The 15,650-nt window shown below is 29.9% G+C and overlaps 1 protein-coding gene across 1 annotated transcript; it reads right to left on the bottom strand.

Annotated features, from left to right (window-relative positions):
* Positions 1–368: 368 nt before the first annotated feature.
* LOC142333727 (replication protein A 14 kDa subunit-like) lies at positions 369–6,719 on the bottom strand. Its single transcript, XM_075381173.1, has 3 exons — positions 6,472–6,719; positions 3,839–4,025; positions 369–494 (listed from the first exon to the last, which is right to left on the bottom strand). The coding sequence occupies exons 1-3, from the start codon at positions 6,565–6,567 to the stop codon at positions 433–435; spliced, it is 345 nt and encodes a 114-aa protein (XP_075237288.1). The 5' UTR covers positions 6,568–6,719; the 3' UTR covers positions 369–432.
* Positions 6,720–15,650: the final 8,931 nt, after the last annotated feature.

Consider the following 15,650-nt stretch of genomic DNA (forward strand, 5'->3'; position numbering starts at 1 on the left):
TTAGAAGCTTTTGAAATGTGGTGCTATAGGAGAATGTTAAAAATCAGATGGGTGGATAAAGTGACAAATGAAGAGGTATTGCGACAAATAGATGAAGAAAGAAGCATTTGGAAAAATATAGTTAAAAGAAGAGACAGATTTATAGGCCACATACTAAGGCATTCTGGAATAGTCGCTTTAATATTGGAAGGACAGGTAGAAGGGAAAAACTGTGTAGGCAGGCCACGTTTGGAGTATGTAAAACAAATTGTTGGGGATGTAGGATGTAGAGGGTATACTGAAATGAAACGACTAGCACTAGATAGGGAATCTTGGAGAGCTGCATCAAACCAGTCAAATGACTGAAGACAAAAAAAAAAAAAAAAAAATGAATTTAAATTAAATATATTCAAAAAAGTACATTAAATTATATAACGTAATAAATTAGATGAACTATTTCCAAGGATTGGCAATACTGTTACATAAAATAACAGCTTCGTTATCCATAGCAGCATCTGAAAAAAATTAAAATAATTAATATGCTCTGTTACATTTATTGTAGAAACAGCTTAATAATAATGAGGGATGAATTCATTTTAACTACATCTAATCTAAGTTACAACAAAAATTTTACACGTGGTCCTACATCCATCTGTACACTCTTCACTAAAAAACAGTATTTTATTTACTCAGTTACAATGCATTTGACTATAGTCTGTCTTATAAGAGACAATAAGGTCTATAAAATACTTTTAAATTCTTTTAAGGGTGCTCCAATTCCAATTTTGTTTAAAAAATTATTTAAGGCTTACCAGCTGAGAGTACATTTTAACAAAATATTTTAAATTAAATTAAACTAATAAAGAAAATAATATTTAAGATATTTGGAAATTTCAACTATGAACTCCACTCTTCTCTGAGCACAACCGTTATTTATTTTTCAGAATTTATCAGGATCGGTTTTATCATCATGTTATACAAGTATTATGATACTTTACTCTATCTTTCTGTTCTGCATGTATTACTTTAGCATAAAAAACCTGTTATTAAATTTAATTTAAATGAATGTTTTTGTCGCCCCATTAAAATGTTCAACTGGTTTTATAATAGTCATGTTTAGTGCTAGTAACAACAGCCTCTTGCTTTTAATTACTACTTTACCTGATGTTACTGGATTAAGTCGATTCAAAGAAATTGTCAGCAATAACGTGAACTGAAACCACAGTCCAGCAGTCAACAGTAGCAGCAGGATCATTATTGAAGATGGTCGTAAGAACAACTGAAAATTTTAAGATGATTCACATTTTAGGAAATGTAAAATACACATTTCCAGCTCCGAGCTGCAAGGAGCTGGGAAAAAGCTGACAGCTCCCTTATCATTTTAGACTGTTTGTTTTTCTTGCTACTTTTTTTACCTTCCACTGGACTTTACAGCATTATTTTAATAAAACTTAATTTTTTTATTGTACCGCTGAAGTTTCTACTCTTGCTCATTCTCCTCGCGACATCTTCATTTTTCACTTTGTCTGCCCATTTAACATCTGCGATCTCTTACAACCCAATATTTCAAATGTATCAAGCTTTTCATAAATCTTTTTTCTTAGCGTTCTTGTTTCACACCTAAACAGAGTACACATACCAAACATAACACTTCACAAAATGCTTCTTCAAATCTAACACTATCTTCACAAATTGAAAACACTTTCTTTATGTTAAATGCTTCCTTAAACACTGCTATTCTTGTTTTTATTTTATTTTCACTTTTGCAGTCTTCCATTCAATTTAATAGTTGATTTCAATTACTTATGTCATACAATCATTAAGTTTAATCTGTTAACATATAAGCCACATTCTGCATCAACATCTGGTGTTCTGCATCGCCCCCAGATCTCTCCATCTGTTTTGTCCCAAGGCTTTTTCTTCAGCCCCTCGTTGTTTAAAATCTTCAACCTCATCTATTAACTTCATCCTTCTTCTTCGCTACTAATTTCTACTTCTACTGACCCTTTTGATATAGTCGTGAATATTCCACTCCCTCCAATCGCATGAACTAACCGGTCTCCTTTCTCTTTTGTTTACTTTTTTCTTTAATCCTGTTCATTACATTCTCATTCTATTTGTCCATCTTACTTTATCAATCCTTCCCCTTATCCACATCCCAAATCCTCAATCCAGTCCCTCTCCAACATCAACCAAGCTTCATTTCTGTACATAACATTTGACTAACCTCTTCCTTAACTCTGAGTGAACATTTTTATGACATAATAATTTCGTCTTACCAAAGAATGTTCTTTGCCATCGCTACGATTATTTTTAATTCCATTGTACTATTCTAGTTCTCTGTCACCGTAGTCCTCAAATATCTGTCATTTTTTACTTTTTCTTTTCCCCTCGCTTGTACTTACTGCCAAATCCTCTTTGTTGTTTATTTCCATTACTTTATTTTTCCTATATTTATTTTCATTCCACACTCTTTCATTTCTTCCAGTGGGAAGGCTATGCCGGCCTCCATGGTGTGACTGGATGTGTCTCGGCCTTTCAACAGGAGGCCCTGGGTTTGAATCCCGGTCAGACATGGCATTTTTTACACATGCTACAAAACATTCATCTCATCCTCTGCAGAAAAAATTGCTTGACTGCGGACCTGGAAATTAAAAAAAAGGGGGGAAGGATGTGTGTACCATCAGTTAGAATTACTATATTACAGGTAAACCTTATGAATTTTATTTTTCATTCTGTTATAACTTTTTCTGTGTCTTTTAATATATTCCTTATTATATCTTCAATGTAAATGTTGAACAGTGTAGATGAGAAGCAGCATCTTTGCCTAACATCTTAACAGTCAAGTCATTTTCTTATTTACTTTAGTTGCGATTGTTTATCGCCTATATAATTCTTCAATTAACCTTCTGTCTTTCCATTATACTTTTTCTTTAACAATCTACATCATTTTCTTGCATTCAACCCTACCAAATTTTCTTCTTCAAATCTAAGAAACAACACAGGCTCATTTCACTTCCTCTTTCTAAATATTTTTCTCTGATCGATCTTTGCGATAACAGTTTTCTTTTCAGTCTATCATTACTGTATTCACAATCAGGTCATTTTCCTATACGATATATCCTATTCTGCCGTATCTTATAATTTTTAAATAACTGAATATCCTCTGCTACATCTCATAAAAAAAATTATCTCATTTGCAAACTTTGCACAATTAATTTACCTTCTTCTTCTTCTAGACCATTTTTGATAATCTTTAAAATAATGTAAAATAAATTTGGGATAAATGACATCCTCACCTTATTCTGCTTCCTAGGACAAACAAATCACTTTGTGTGTCTTATTGTTTTCAAACCTTTTCTTATTGTCCTCAGATTAACTACATATGGAACTTAGGTAGCTAACAAAGCACAAGATCACATCACTGAAATCAGGAAGAACTACCATGGACTTTTCCGCTGATATGGAGCTGTCCTGAATGCACACTGTCAAGGAATCAGACAAATCACATTAGCAGGCAACATACACACTCTTTCTCTCTCTCTCTACCTTTCTCACCCAACTTCGAATGTGTGTTTGAAATCGTATATTTTTGAAGCGATTAATTTTCTATTGAATATAATTTATTCATGAAAAATGTTTTGCATCAAACTGCATTGTACAAACATGCAAGCTGATTTTGAGCTTGCTAGCTTATCGTGAAGTAGGTTAAAAATATATGGGAAAGTTTTAACCATGCTGCTGCCATCAAATGATAGATACGAAGAGAGAGTTAAATAAAAGCGTATAAAATAAAACATGAATTAATAAAATTAACTAAAAATAATTTAGATATGATACTAAATTTTTGTATACTTACCAAAAGTTTTAGCAAGATCGGAGGGGAACATAATGTAAGAATCACATAATATATTCATACGACCCTGACATTTACCTTTGACTTCTATTAATTCAGAAATCGGTTCGGTTAACGGTCTTTGCATCGTAACATTTACAATCATATCATCACCGGTTCGTATCTCAAACGATAATCCATTTGGATTTGTCTGTAAAAATAATTTGTAAATTAATAACATCATACTTATGATATATTATTTTTTAATGATTTTAGGATGCCCAGCTTTACTGCAGCAATGTATATTGTACTGCTAGACTTATTTGTACAGGTATCAGATAGGAAACAGTTCTTGACAATTCCACAGGTATGACATGTTCAATTAAATTTCAGGACGGGTTGCTATGTTCTCAGTATGGAATAAGCAACAATATTCCCAAATCCTTAAGGATAAGAAAAAGGGATAGACAACAAGGATTGTTTAAGCAAAGAAGATATAGCATGAGCAAAACTATATTCTGACCGAGCATTTTCTCCAATATGTCTAACAGGCAGCGAGCATTGACTCTTTTCTTACATTCAATTCATAAGAAATTGCATTACTTTCAGAACTGTTCGGCATAAATGTATTATTATGGTATAAACTGTCCCACCAAAATCCAGTTTGAATCACGGCAAGTATAGTAATTTTAATTACACATTCAAAGACATCGTCTCCTTTTTGGTGATGAAAACACATTATTTAACAAATTTATTTGAATAGAAACATAATAACTTTTTATATATATGATAAAAATAATAATTAATTAATGCTCATTAAAATATTTACTGAAATAGAATAGATAAGCAAGAAGTAGCTTACAAAAATAAAAACATTTTTAGCAAGATGAGGATTCTTACTGCTAATACAAAGCTCCAACACACACACACACACACACACACACACACACACAATAAAATGTCACTGCTAACAGGGTTGTTACCTGACCAGAATAATAATACATTGTATAGATCATGTCCTTATAAGATAAAAAAATTAAGTCCTTATTAATTATTTTAAATATAAATAAAAATAATCTAAGTTAAATACATAAAATATACAAATTTACAAGGCTATAAGATAATCTAAAATTCAAAAGCGATTACTGAAAATTATTTTGACCTCATGTTTATGAACAAATTAAATGGAATGCAGGTAAATAGGATTAATTATTTTTTTAATTAGTATTATTTACAGATTCATTCTCCAGTTGTTGTTTTTGAAAAGAAAGCCTTTTAAATATATTTTACACAAATTGGTGGAAAAATTTTTCAAATGGTTTGGTAATTTATTGCAATTGGCAAAAAAGCATAATACAGCTCTTTCTCATAGGCCTAAGTATTGTATCGAGTTATATAAACAGTTCCATTGTTTGAGAGGGGTTATTTTTTAAGAATGTGACCATTTTTTTTAGTTATGATTGCACATTTATAAATATATAACATATTTAATTTTCTATATTTGGTCTACACGACTCACACTTAAAAATTCATGATTTTGTGAGGGAGTCAAAGGGGAAAAAATCCGTTTAAACTGAAAGAAAAGAACAGAAACGAAAGAGAATAAAAATTTCACTATAGGCAGCAGAAAATTACCCAAGCAATCGGCAATAACACGTCTACCTGAAAAGCACAATGCAACATTTTTATCCATATTTAAAGTTAAATGGTTATAATCTGGCCAGTAAATATTTTTTTTAACTGCTATTTAACCAATTATAAACAGCTTCTCTGATAACATAGTTGGTAAATTCTTTCATTAGTAAAAAATAATCTATGCGTTTTAATAAATAAAATTCTGTGCAAATATTTATCTAAATTTTTCTATCACAACAATGTTAAATTTTACTAAGAAAAAAATTATTACAAAAAAAAGATTAGTTGTTGGTTTCTCTTTAGTTGTAGGATAAATCTGTTCATCCTACTTTAGAAAAAGGGAGTTGAATGGGGCATGGTTGACAATTCAGATTGTGTAGAATATTTGTAAGCTAACGTATTACTTTTACTTTATATACAGCAAGGTTATATATTTTTTTTTACACTGGTGTTTTTAGTTAGAGGTGTAAGTTTACACCTCAGTTTTTGTTTACTTAAATTATTAGTTTTTAAATTTTCTATTTGCATTCACCTGTTAGTTTAGGTATACAAATTATAACGTTAAAAATCAAAATATCAAATTCAGAGCAGACTTTTTGTAAACAATTCTTTGCTATACTTTTAAAAAAAATCCATTATTGTTATCTAAATTGGTATAGTATTACCAGATGCAAGTTATATTCATATAACTTAGGATATTCCACAAATAAAACTTTCCCCTATCATGTAACAACCACAGTTCTGACTCATGACATGTAACCTACCACTTAAGAAATAGAAAAATGACATAAATCAGCTATCAGTACAAAATATACCTTCAGCTAAATTTAAGTTATACAGCTGATTGTCTTCTATTTCTAATTTTACTTTATATTCCTCATCTAAGGAAATTCTATATTTAAATTAAAAAATAGTTCTAAGAATGTAAATAATTCCGGGTTTTCTGTTAGCGTCACTCGCATTTAAAAGTTTTTAAAATTTTCACATAACAATGATATAATAAATAACGAATTTGTTCTTACGTTAATGACTTTACCGATTACAGAAACATTTCTTCCTTGATATTGTGCAACCATGGAACCATTAATTTGATTTCGGAAGCACGAGTCACTTGCCATTTTGAATTATTATAAGTTAATATTTTCAAGTAAATAAGTAATAAGAAAATGGAAAAATAAACGCTTAAAAACAGAAAAACACTTGAAACAAGTTACAAACAGATTGAAGGTTAGGATTGACTAAACATAATAAAGGCGTATTGGCGCGCTCTCTCAGCCAACTTATAATATTGTAAACTTATGGCTATGAATAATTAAATATTACTTACTATTTCTAAAATCGAATAATACCGATAGTGATGGAAAAATTGGAATAAAATTAATATATTTATGTATAAAAACTGGCTTCTGTAATAAAAAAAATTAACTAATCGAATTATCTGATTCTAAATGAATTATTATAAACAATATTTAAATAGTTTTTATGAACCAATCAGATAAATGAAAATGATTATTTTCAGCGATTATATTATTACACAATTTACGCGATATGATCAATCGTAATTCTAACAAAAAGTCAAATTCCAATTTTAGAAGAATACAATACGTCACAACCACTGAAATTTAGAATGTATTTCTACAGTATAAATATAGTATGTAGTCACAACAGTTGCTATAAGCCGTTGGTAACAGTTGAAAAACAGTGATTTTAAAAATTCATTGTCAGCACAAAAGCTATCTTTTCCTTCACTTTAAATCCATAATTTCACAAGTTTTATTGTTCATTATTCTATATAAGCATTCCATTAATAGTGAATCAAATACTACAAATTCTGATTTCTTTTTTATTTTGTAGAAGTAGTTCCACTGGAAATCCTGTTTTTCAAAACAAAAGGAGTTTAGAAGTTTCTTTTTCAAACCTTTCAGCGGGTCGTATTTTAAATAAAAATTAGTTTGTTTAAACAGACAATACATTTAAAATTTGATTTTTGTAATCATTGCCTAATATCAAATTGTAACTGTGTATACCCTGTCATTCTGGTATTTATAATACTTTTAATATGAAAATTCAGTAAAATTATTTAATAAACTTAGGATAAAAAAATTAACGTTAAGTATTTTCACATTCCAGAGGTCTCATGATGAGAAAATTTTTTCCTTTGTCTCTTGTAAATGCCTTTTTTAAAACAGGTAGCCAAAAGGCTACGATACAAAAATGTATTCTGTTCAAATTGTAATAAAAATAAACAGACTAAACAATACACAAAAAAGGATACACATTTAATTCTTCTCTAAATTACAATGTTTTGAGGTCTGTACCAAATTAGGGGTTTGCAATTGTTTTTAATTTGATGCCGCATTTTAAACTGAGAATTTAAAGGATTGTTTTTTAGTGCATTTTTATTTGTGGAATATTCACCCTCCCAATCTTAACATACTCTAAGTAATGAATAATTATGTAGCGATTTGAATAATATATATATTAATTTTATAATTTCTACGGGAAGCCATATCATTTCAACACCCAACGTAGTTATTGCTTTAAATTAATTTTAAATTACTTAGCATTAGTTAACATGAAGAATTTACTATTAATCAGTGTTTTCATATGAAAACTCAAATAGTAAGAAATAACTTACGAGTAATAATTTGTTGGAAATGTACACCTAATCCTCATGTAAAATGATGTGTTGAATAAGAATTTTTTTAATGAATCCTCGTAATTATTAAACTTCAAGCTGTTATTTTAATAGATAAGAGACATTAAATATTTTTAAATCAACTAGCAAGGTACGGGAAAATAGGCACAAAATTGTTAGACACAATTTTTACGATTCAGTTTAAAAATTTCACACACATCCCAACTATATATCAACCAATTTGACAAATGATTTATCATTTTGTTCACAATAAAAGGCTTAATATTTTATCCATAATTTGACAAAAATGAATATTTATGAAGCTATTAATGATTAAAAAAAAATTGGTCATTTTGAAAATTTCAAAAGTAAAATTTTCAAAAATGTATTTGATAGAGATTTTTTCAGGTACATGCACACCAAATATCATAAAACTATCTCAATTTGTTCTTAAAATATAGAATTTTATTGAAAAAAAAAAAATAAATAAAATGTGAAATGGTAGACAGAGGAGATAATGATGCAAGTTAGAGGATTTGTCAATATGATCTTTTTTTATTTTGATGTCCTAAATCAATCCCTTAAAAGGTTGACAAATGACTGCCGGAACACTCTATGTAAAGCAAATCATTTATGTAAGGTATTGTAATGAAATTTCAAGAATGACTGTTCTCTTATTTATCAATGACATCACAAATTTTTCCTAAAGGTACTTGGATACTTCTGGATTGGTCTAAGTCTAGTTTAATATAACATTTAAAGAAGGAATGTTTTAAATAAAAACTTAATTTTGTAGATTAAAATTACTAATCGGTTTTCTCTTTAGTGAAAAAAGCACAAAGAAAAACATTTAAGATATGAAATATAAAATTACATAGTAACTTTAACCGGTAATTTTTACCTACTCTCTAATGGATTCGCACTAGAAATAATACTTCTCCATAATAATTGTTTTGGTGATTCTGAGGAATTGCTTAATCAACTTCAATTTTGTTTACACTTTGATATACCATAGTATATATTTAGGATCAGGAAAACAAGTTCTAAATGTCAGAGGTTTGTTCAAAGGGGGCTCGGTGCAAGGCAAAAATCCGTGTTGCACTGCACTTTATGCAAAAGGTTGTTGTCAATGTCGTCGTCGTTAAATGCTCACCGATAGTGTAAGGGATTCCATTGGTAAAATCTACCTTCAAACAGTCCTAAAGAAAAAAACCGCAACTAACAAATCCGGAGGATGTGAAAACCACCGCCCTCTGGCGACAGTTAGTTCTTATGTAAAAGCCGCACGAACAAATGCTAGTGAATCGTTTGACGTGCGACAGGTTGCTCTGACTTGTTGGAAGAAGCTGTATGTACTCTTTTTAACAATCTGTTAACCGAGTGTAGAATTCTTCGAAAAATTTTATACTTCTATATTGACAGCCCGCCCAAAGAATATTGGCCCGTCTAAACCGATACTGGAAACGGCACATACCATAAAGAGGACGCTCAAACATCTAGTGAGGATTTTCACAGTTGTCCATTATCTGGTGTGTGAATTAACATGCCTACATAAATTAAAGAGTGTTTTGACTGAAATGAAATCGATTCTACCTGTACATCGACAATGTTTTTGAGAAGTCGGTCGCAATAATTAAGATGTTTTAGTTTGTTCTCTTAAATTGTTACACAGTCGTTTAAATCATGAAGAATCTTACGGTAACATGTGTATTTCACATCGCTTTGTTGTGATAATTTATGTACAGATTTTTTCAGACCAGCAGAAATCCTTCTTTGAGTGTAGACTGTGGCCTCTGGTTCTAACGGAAGGTCGCACCTAATTCATTTTGCATTTTAAACTGACCTTGTGGAACACCATTTTTTAACCTGATTGTTAACGTTACTTTTGCTGAGGTACTGTCATTCGGAAATTTTTCCGTGATTATTTGACATGTTCCTTGAAAGGATCCAGAATGCACATAAGTTTTTATAATAGCGACCCTTTCTTCAATAGAATAAGAAAACACAACTGTAAAAAATGAAATTATACTGCACTGAAGCATTAACAGTTTACAAATGATAATGATATACTGATAATGATAATGCTGATAATGATAATGATATAATGAGAGTATTAACATACATAAGCAATAGTGGGATTAGTAGTAACAGGGTTAAAGGTGACTCTCAAATAACTGCATTTTGAGCGGGTTCGTTTCAGTTTTAAGTTGCCCATTACAATGGGCAATAGGACAATAGGTTTTATTATGTAAATAAAACCTAAAGGCTTTACAATTAACTTAAAAGTTTTCAATCAAGGTTAAAAATATACAGGGAAAATTTTTAAATATCAATACCTTGATAGTTAGCTAAGGTATTTTAAGAATCGTTCATTTAGTTACATATCCACGTAAAAACTTCTAGAACTTCTTTGAAAATGCTAGGAATTTTCTATTATAATATGGAAGCTTGCCACTAAAACAAGAAGCTGCTAGCTTTTCCAATGCTTAAAATAATTTAGGCGGACACAGCATATGATAATGATGTTTTAGTAAATATGCATAAGGATGTAGAAATTATGATAATTTTTATCATAATTATATTTTTTATAATTTAACCTTGATTGAAAACTTTTAAGTTAAGTGTAAAGCCTTTAGGTTTTATTATGTAAATAAAACCTCATGAGCAACTTAAAACTGAAACGAATCCACTTAAACTGGTTATTTGAGTCACCTTTAAACCTGTTACTACTAACCCCACTATTGCTTATGTATGTAAATACCATGGTTGACCTCCTTTATTCTGAATTGCATCTGTATGGTGACAATTTTCCAGGTCAGAACAAGAATCGCTGTGCTTCAAATTTTCTGATGGCTTTCAGAGATTCCAAAAGATTAAACAATTTTTCCCAGTTAGAGGTCACAGTTATCTGCTTTATGATAGGGATTTCTTTATCATTTAAGGCGAGATTGGTTACATACTGTCGATGAATTATCAGATTTGATTGTAACTAGTAGTAAAAATCAAAAATTCATTGTAATACAAATCAATGACAACAATGAATTTTTGGACTTGAGTCATGGTGGCCTAAATATTACAAAAAAGCTGCAGTTAATAGAGAAACCATGCATAAACATGGGAATAAGAAAGTTTCCTTTGAAATAAGCAGTTTATATCGATCTAAATTTGATAAAAAATGGCCGGGCATATGCAAAATGCTGCGCAAAATTCCAGGTGTGGTACAACATACATTTTTGATGTCTAAAACACAAAAAAATCAAGTGCAGTATCCTGAAATCTATTTGTATAAAGAAGGGGCACTGTGAATGCATCTGAACTAAAAGATATAAAAAATGAACAGAGTATGTACAGGTATTCCCTTTTAATTCAATAAATTTTCAAAAGTTTTATCGCATCACTATTTCTGATTTTGATGATATTTGGTATGTAACTACCCACCTTGTAGTGACCATATTTAAAAAAATCTTTTTCTCGAGTAATAGACTCTTTTCTTACTTGCCGACAGGTAAAAAACAGACATTTCCATCACTACTTCCACGATCTGTAGCATTCTTATTTTACATCATACAGAGATCAAAAAGGTCTTTTTGCAAAGTGTAAAGATGGAATTTCATCTTAGCGTACTCAAATTTCATTTTTTTATATAACAAAATCTTGTAATCACAAGATTAATGTAATTAAACGATTCTTGTATTTACTGAAATTACGTTTACAAATTGTTGTATTTTCAAATTCTGGGCCCGAAATAAATAATGTAGGGCTTAGAGTAACAGAACTGATTTTTAACTTTTAACTCTTAGATTCTAGTAGTATTTGTAAAAAAAAATTGGACTGTTACCGAGTGAACTTCATTAAAACAAATTTCCACCAAATCGTAACATTTTGAAAACGTTTCACCTTTAGGACCTAAAAACCACATGCGAGACAGGTGCCAAAAATCTGAAATTTTTACAGCAGTAAGTACATTTTATGTAATATAAAACCGTTTAAAATTTATTTTGTTACTTAAAGGAACTGACCGGTAATGAAGTCATCAAAGCAATAAAATAACACAGTTTCTTCTAACCGTGAAGAAAGTATCAAAAAAATTCACAGCATGTATTTTTTCAGATAATAATGTAGGCCTACTATACAAAATATTTTGACATGTCTATTGAGATAGCTTATATTCTAGATATAAGATGCAGCTGATGATGTGAATTAAGTTCGCGAAAGCACTTCTGCTTATGTGATGAAATAAGGTAAATCATCCTATTTTAATCGTTCTGTACTCGGATTGATGTCTTAAATATAAATTACGGAGGAGTATCGGTTATTAAAAGAATCGATTTAAAAAAAATATCAAAAATCCTTTTCAGTTATGCCAAGAAACACGGGTAAAAATTTGGTTGCGATCGATCGAATACTTTTTTTGTTTATCCTGAACGAACAAAAACCCTCTTTTCTCTTTATACGGTAGTATAGATAAAATAATATATTATTGCGGCATCAGTCACTACTCCGCTGACTTCCACAGCGGAGCGGTAGCGTTTCAGCCTCTCATCGTAAAGATCCTTGTTCAAATTCCAAGCAGGCGTAGCACTTACTGTAGGTGCAAAATTTGAGCTAGCGTGTGCCTCCACAAAAATGGGCAAACTAATCGTATTACATTATAAAAACAGTAACACATCGGTAATAAAAATCAACTATAAAAGAAGCAATTCATTTATTTAAATAACAAATACTAACAATAATAATACAACAAAATACTGATATTTATATGTATATTAATACAGTAAATTCCTGATTATTATCTGTATATTAATACAGTAAACTCCTGATTATTATCTGTGAAAAGAATGCAAAAGCCACTCCTGGAATAATAAATCTATTTTTATATGTAGGGAATGAACGTATCGCAAAACAAATACGGTAGAACATCGATAATTTGTCGCTATAAAATGGCATCGATAAATATTATTTAAATAAAAAAAGGTTACGTTTTAAAATAACTTTAAAACAATATAGGACTTGAGATGACAACTTTATCTCGAGTTTGAATAATATAAGGAATACGCATAAGACCGATAGAGCACGTTGCATTGTAAATAAATTTTATATCGTAAAATCCAGAAAAGGAAATCGTAACGACAACGAAGCAGATCGGATCAATATCGGTCTTATACACGATAAAAATTTCACTCCAACGAAACGATCTACATCTGACGCACCGCCTTTTCTTAAAAAAAAGAAAGATTTTAAAGCGGCAAAACATTAAAAACCGGTAAAAATAATCGGGTAACTATTTAAAAAACTTTTAACAAAACAAAATTACAAGATTATTTCTAAAAACGTTATACAAGAGTACACTTTGAGGAGACTTACAAGCGATGGGGGTTTAAAGAATGTTATAAAAAACTTGAAAAATCGAAATAAAACACATAATGACTTTATATTTTAAAAGTAAACAATTTTGAATAATAAATAAAAACAAAATCGAATAGTTTTAACAGTCATTTTATTCTTTTCGATTTTGCGTTACTACTTTTGTTTTAAAATTCATATTCTTGTAGGCGGTTGTCAGTAAACTCTACACAATATCGTTTGAGAAAAATTTTTTATCGTTCATTTTATATAAATATAAACGAGCCTTTTTGACTCCCCCTCCACCAATACGTTTCATTTTTTTATAGAATGTGAAATTATTCAAAAATCGCTAAATAATATCGTGAAAATACTTACCGCAAGATTTTAGTTCATAAGATAAAAAAGATTTGAAGTAATCTAACCGTTAAATTTTTATTTTCTAAGGTCGGTACCGATAGCTGTTGAGTTTTGACAGTAGTAATCTCGTATTATTTCGTTATCGGTAATCGGCGTAGGTACAGATGTAAACATTAGTTAATCGTGGAACTCTTAACTTTATAAATTGTATAACGCATTGAGGCCGCACAATATGTTCAAAGAAAGTCAGTTTGATGAGTTAGAGGCTAATGGATTTAATATTTCTAATAAAAAACCATCCGTCAAAATTGAGAAAAGGAAACAGATTCCGATCGTGCTAAAAAAAAACGACAAAATACAGATTTGTTATGTGCTACTTACATAACCAGGTTCGATGTATTTATAGGAAGAAAACAATTTAACCTGGGTTGATAAATTTTGGAGAGTACTTTGTTTATATAGTACGGATTGTTTGATTTGATGTTTATATAGTACGGAAACATCATAGATAATTTGTAGTAAATTTAATTTCGTTTATGTAATTAAAATGATAATAATATCGACCGATTTGATTAATTTATTAAATTAAATTTCTGTTTATATTACAAAAATAATTATTCGTAATTACAATTTTGATTAAATTCATGTTAAAAGTATCTATTTTAAATGCACAAACTTATGCTCCATGTAAATCCTAACCCACTTAAGAGCATTTGTATTTGTGTGTGTCCGTCCCCCGTACCAGAATGTACCGATCGCTAGCGTAAAATCCCGATTCGTTAGTACCTGTCTCGTGGTGGTCAGGTGTGTACTTGTTAACGATAAGTTCGTTCGAATTTCGCCGGTAACAGTCCGCAGATGAACTGGACTGCACGGCGAAGTCAACGAACTATGTTCACAGTTGTAAATATGATCTAACCTAAACGTGAAATGAAAACGGGGGGAAAAAATAAGCACGAAAACATAATATTGCTAAAGATGAAACAATTTTTTAATTCCGATTACTTCGTTAAAAAAATAAATAAAAGTATTAGTTTATAAGAGATTATAGCTGTTAAATTGCTAATAAAACACAAAAAACACGAACAGTAGGAAAGCGGTACAAATCGCGCCGTTGGGTAGCAGTACTTATAGTGCTAGGCAGCGTACAAAAGGTTTTTATTCAACAGTTATAACTATTTGAACAATCGATGGAGAAATAAAAAAAAAGAAAATTTAATAAGTGCGTCCAAGGATATGAAAAAATCGTAGGTTACATTTACAAAGTACTAAGTGCAATATTACATCGCGTATCTTAGATTCGTGAAGGTCATTATATTAGTTTTAAAGTAAAAATACGGTATGAAGTGAATTATGACTATCAACAAAAAAAAAATTGGCCGAGAAATTAACAAAATGTCGATTTGTTCTAGAAAGGCACTAAATTTTAATAATACATCCATAAGATAACAATCGGTACTTCATAAAAACAAAAAAAATAAATAATAATCCTAACAAAATGCAGCGATATAAAAAAAAATTACCATCAAATTGTAAACCGTACGGTAGGAATCTAGCAGATAACAAAATTATAAAAATATAAAGAAAGGTCATTTCTATTATTAAAATCTGTTATTAATTTAAAATTTTGTTTAAAAAAAAATACATGTTTAGTACATAGACAATAGATAATAAAAAATGTTTAAACGTTCCATATAAAAGTAAACAACGAATAATCATAAGAATTGTATTATTTCTGTATGTGTGAAATGTATTACATATTTCATTTTTTATCCATAACGCATTCTGAACATCAAAGAAACTACGCTAAATTGAATCTTTATTATTTCTAGGTAAATGAATAATCAATACATCTGTTGC

This window comes from Lycorma delicatula, chromosome 13 (assembly GCF_047948215.1).
Source record: "Lycorma delicatula isolate Av1 chromosome 13, ASM4794821v1, whole genome shotgun sequence".
Taxonomy (NCBI): domain Eukaryota; kingdom Metazoa; phylum Arthropoda; class Insecta; order Hemiptera; family Fulgoridae; genus Lycorma; species Lycorma delicatula.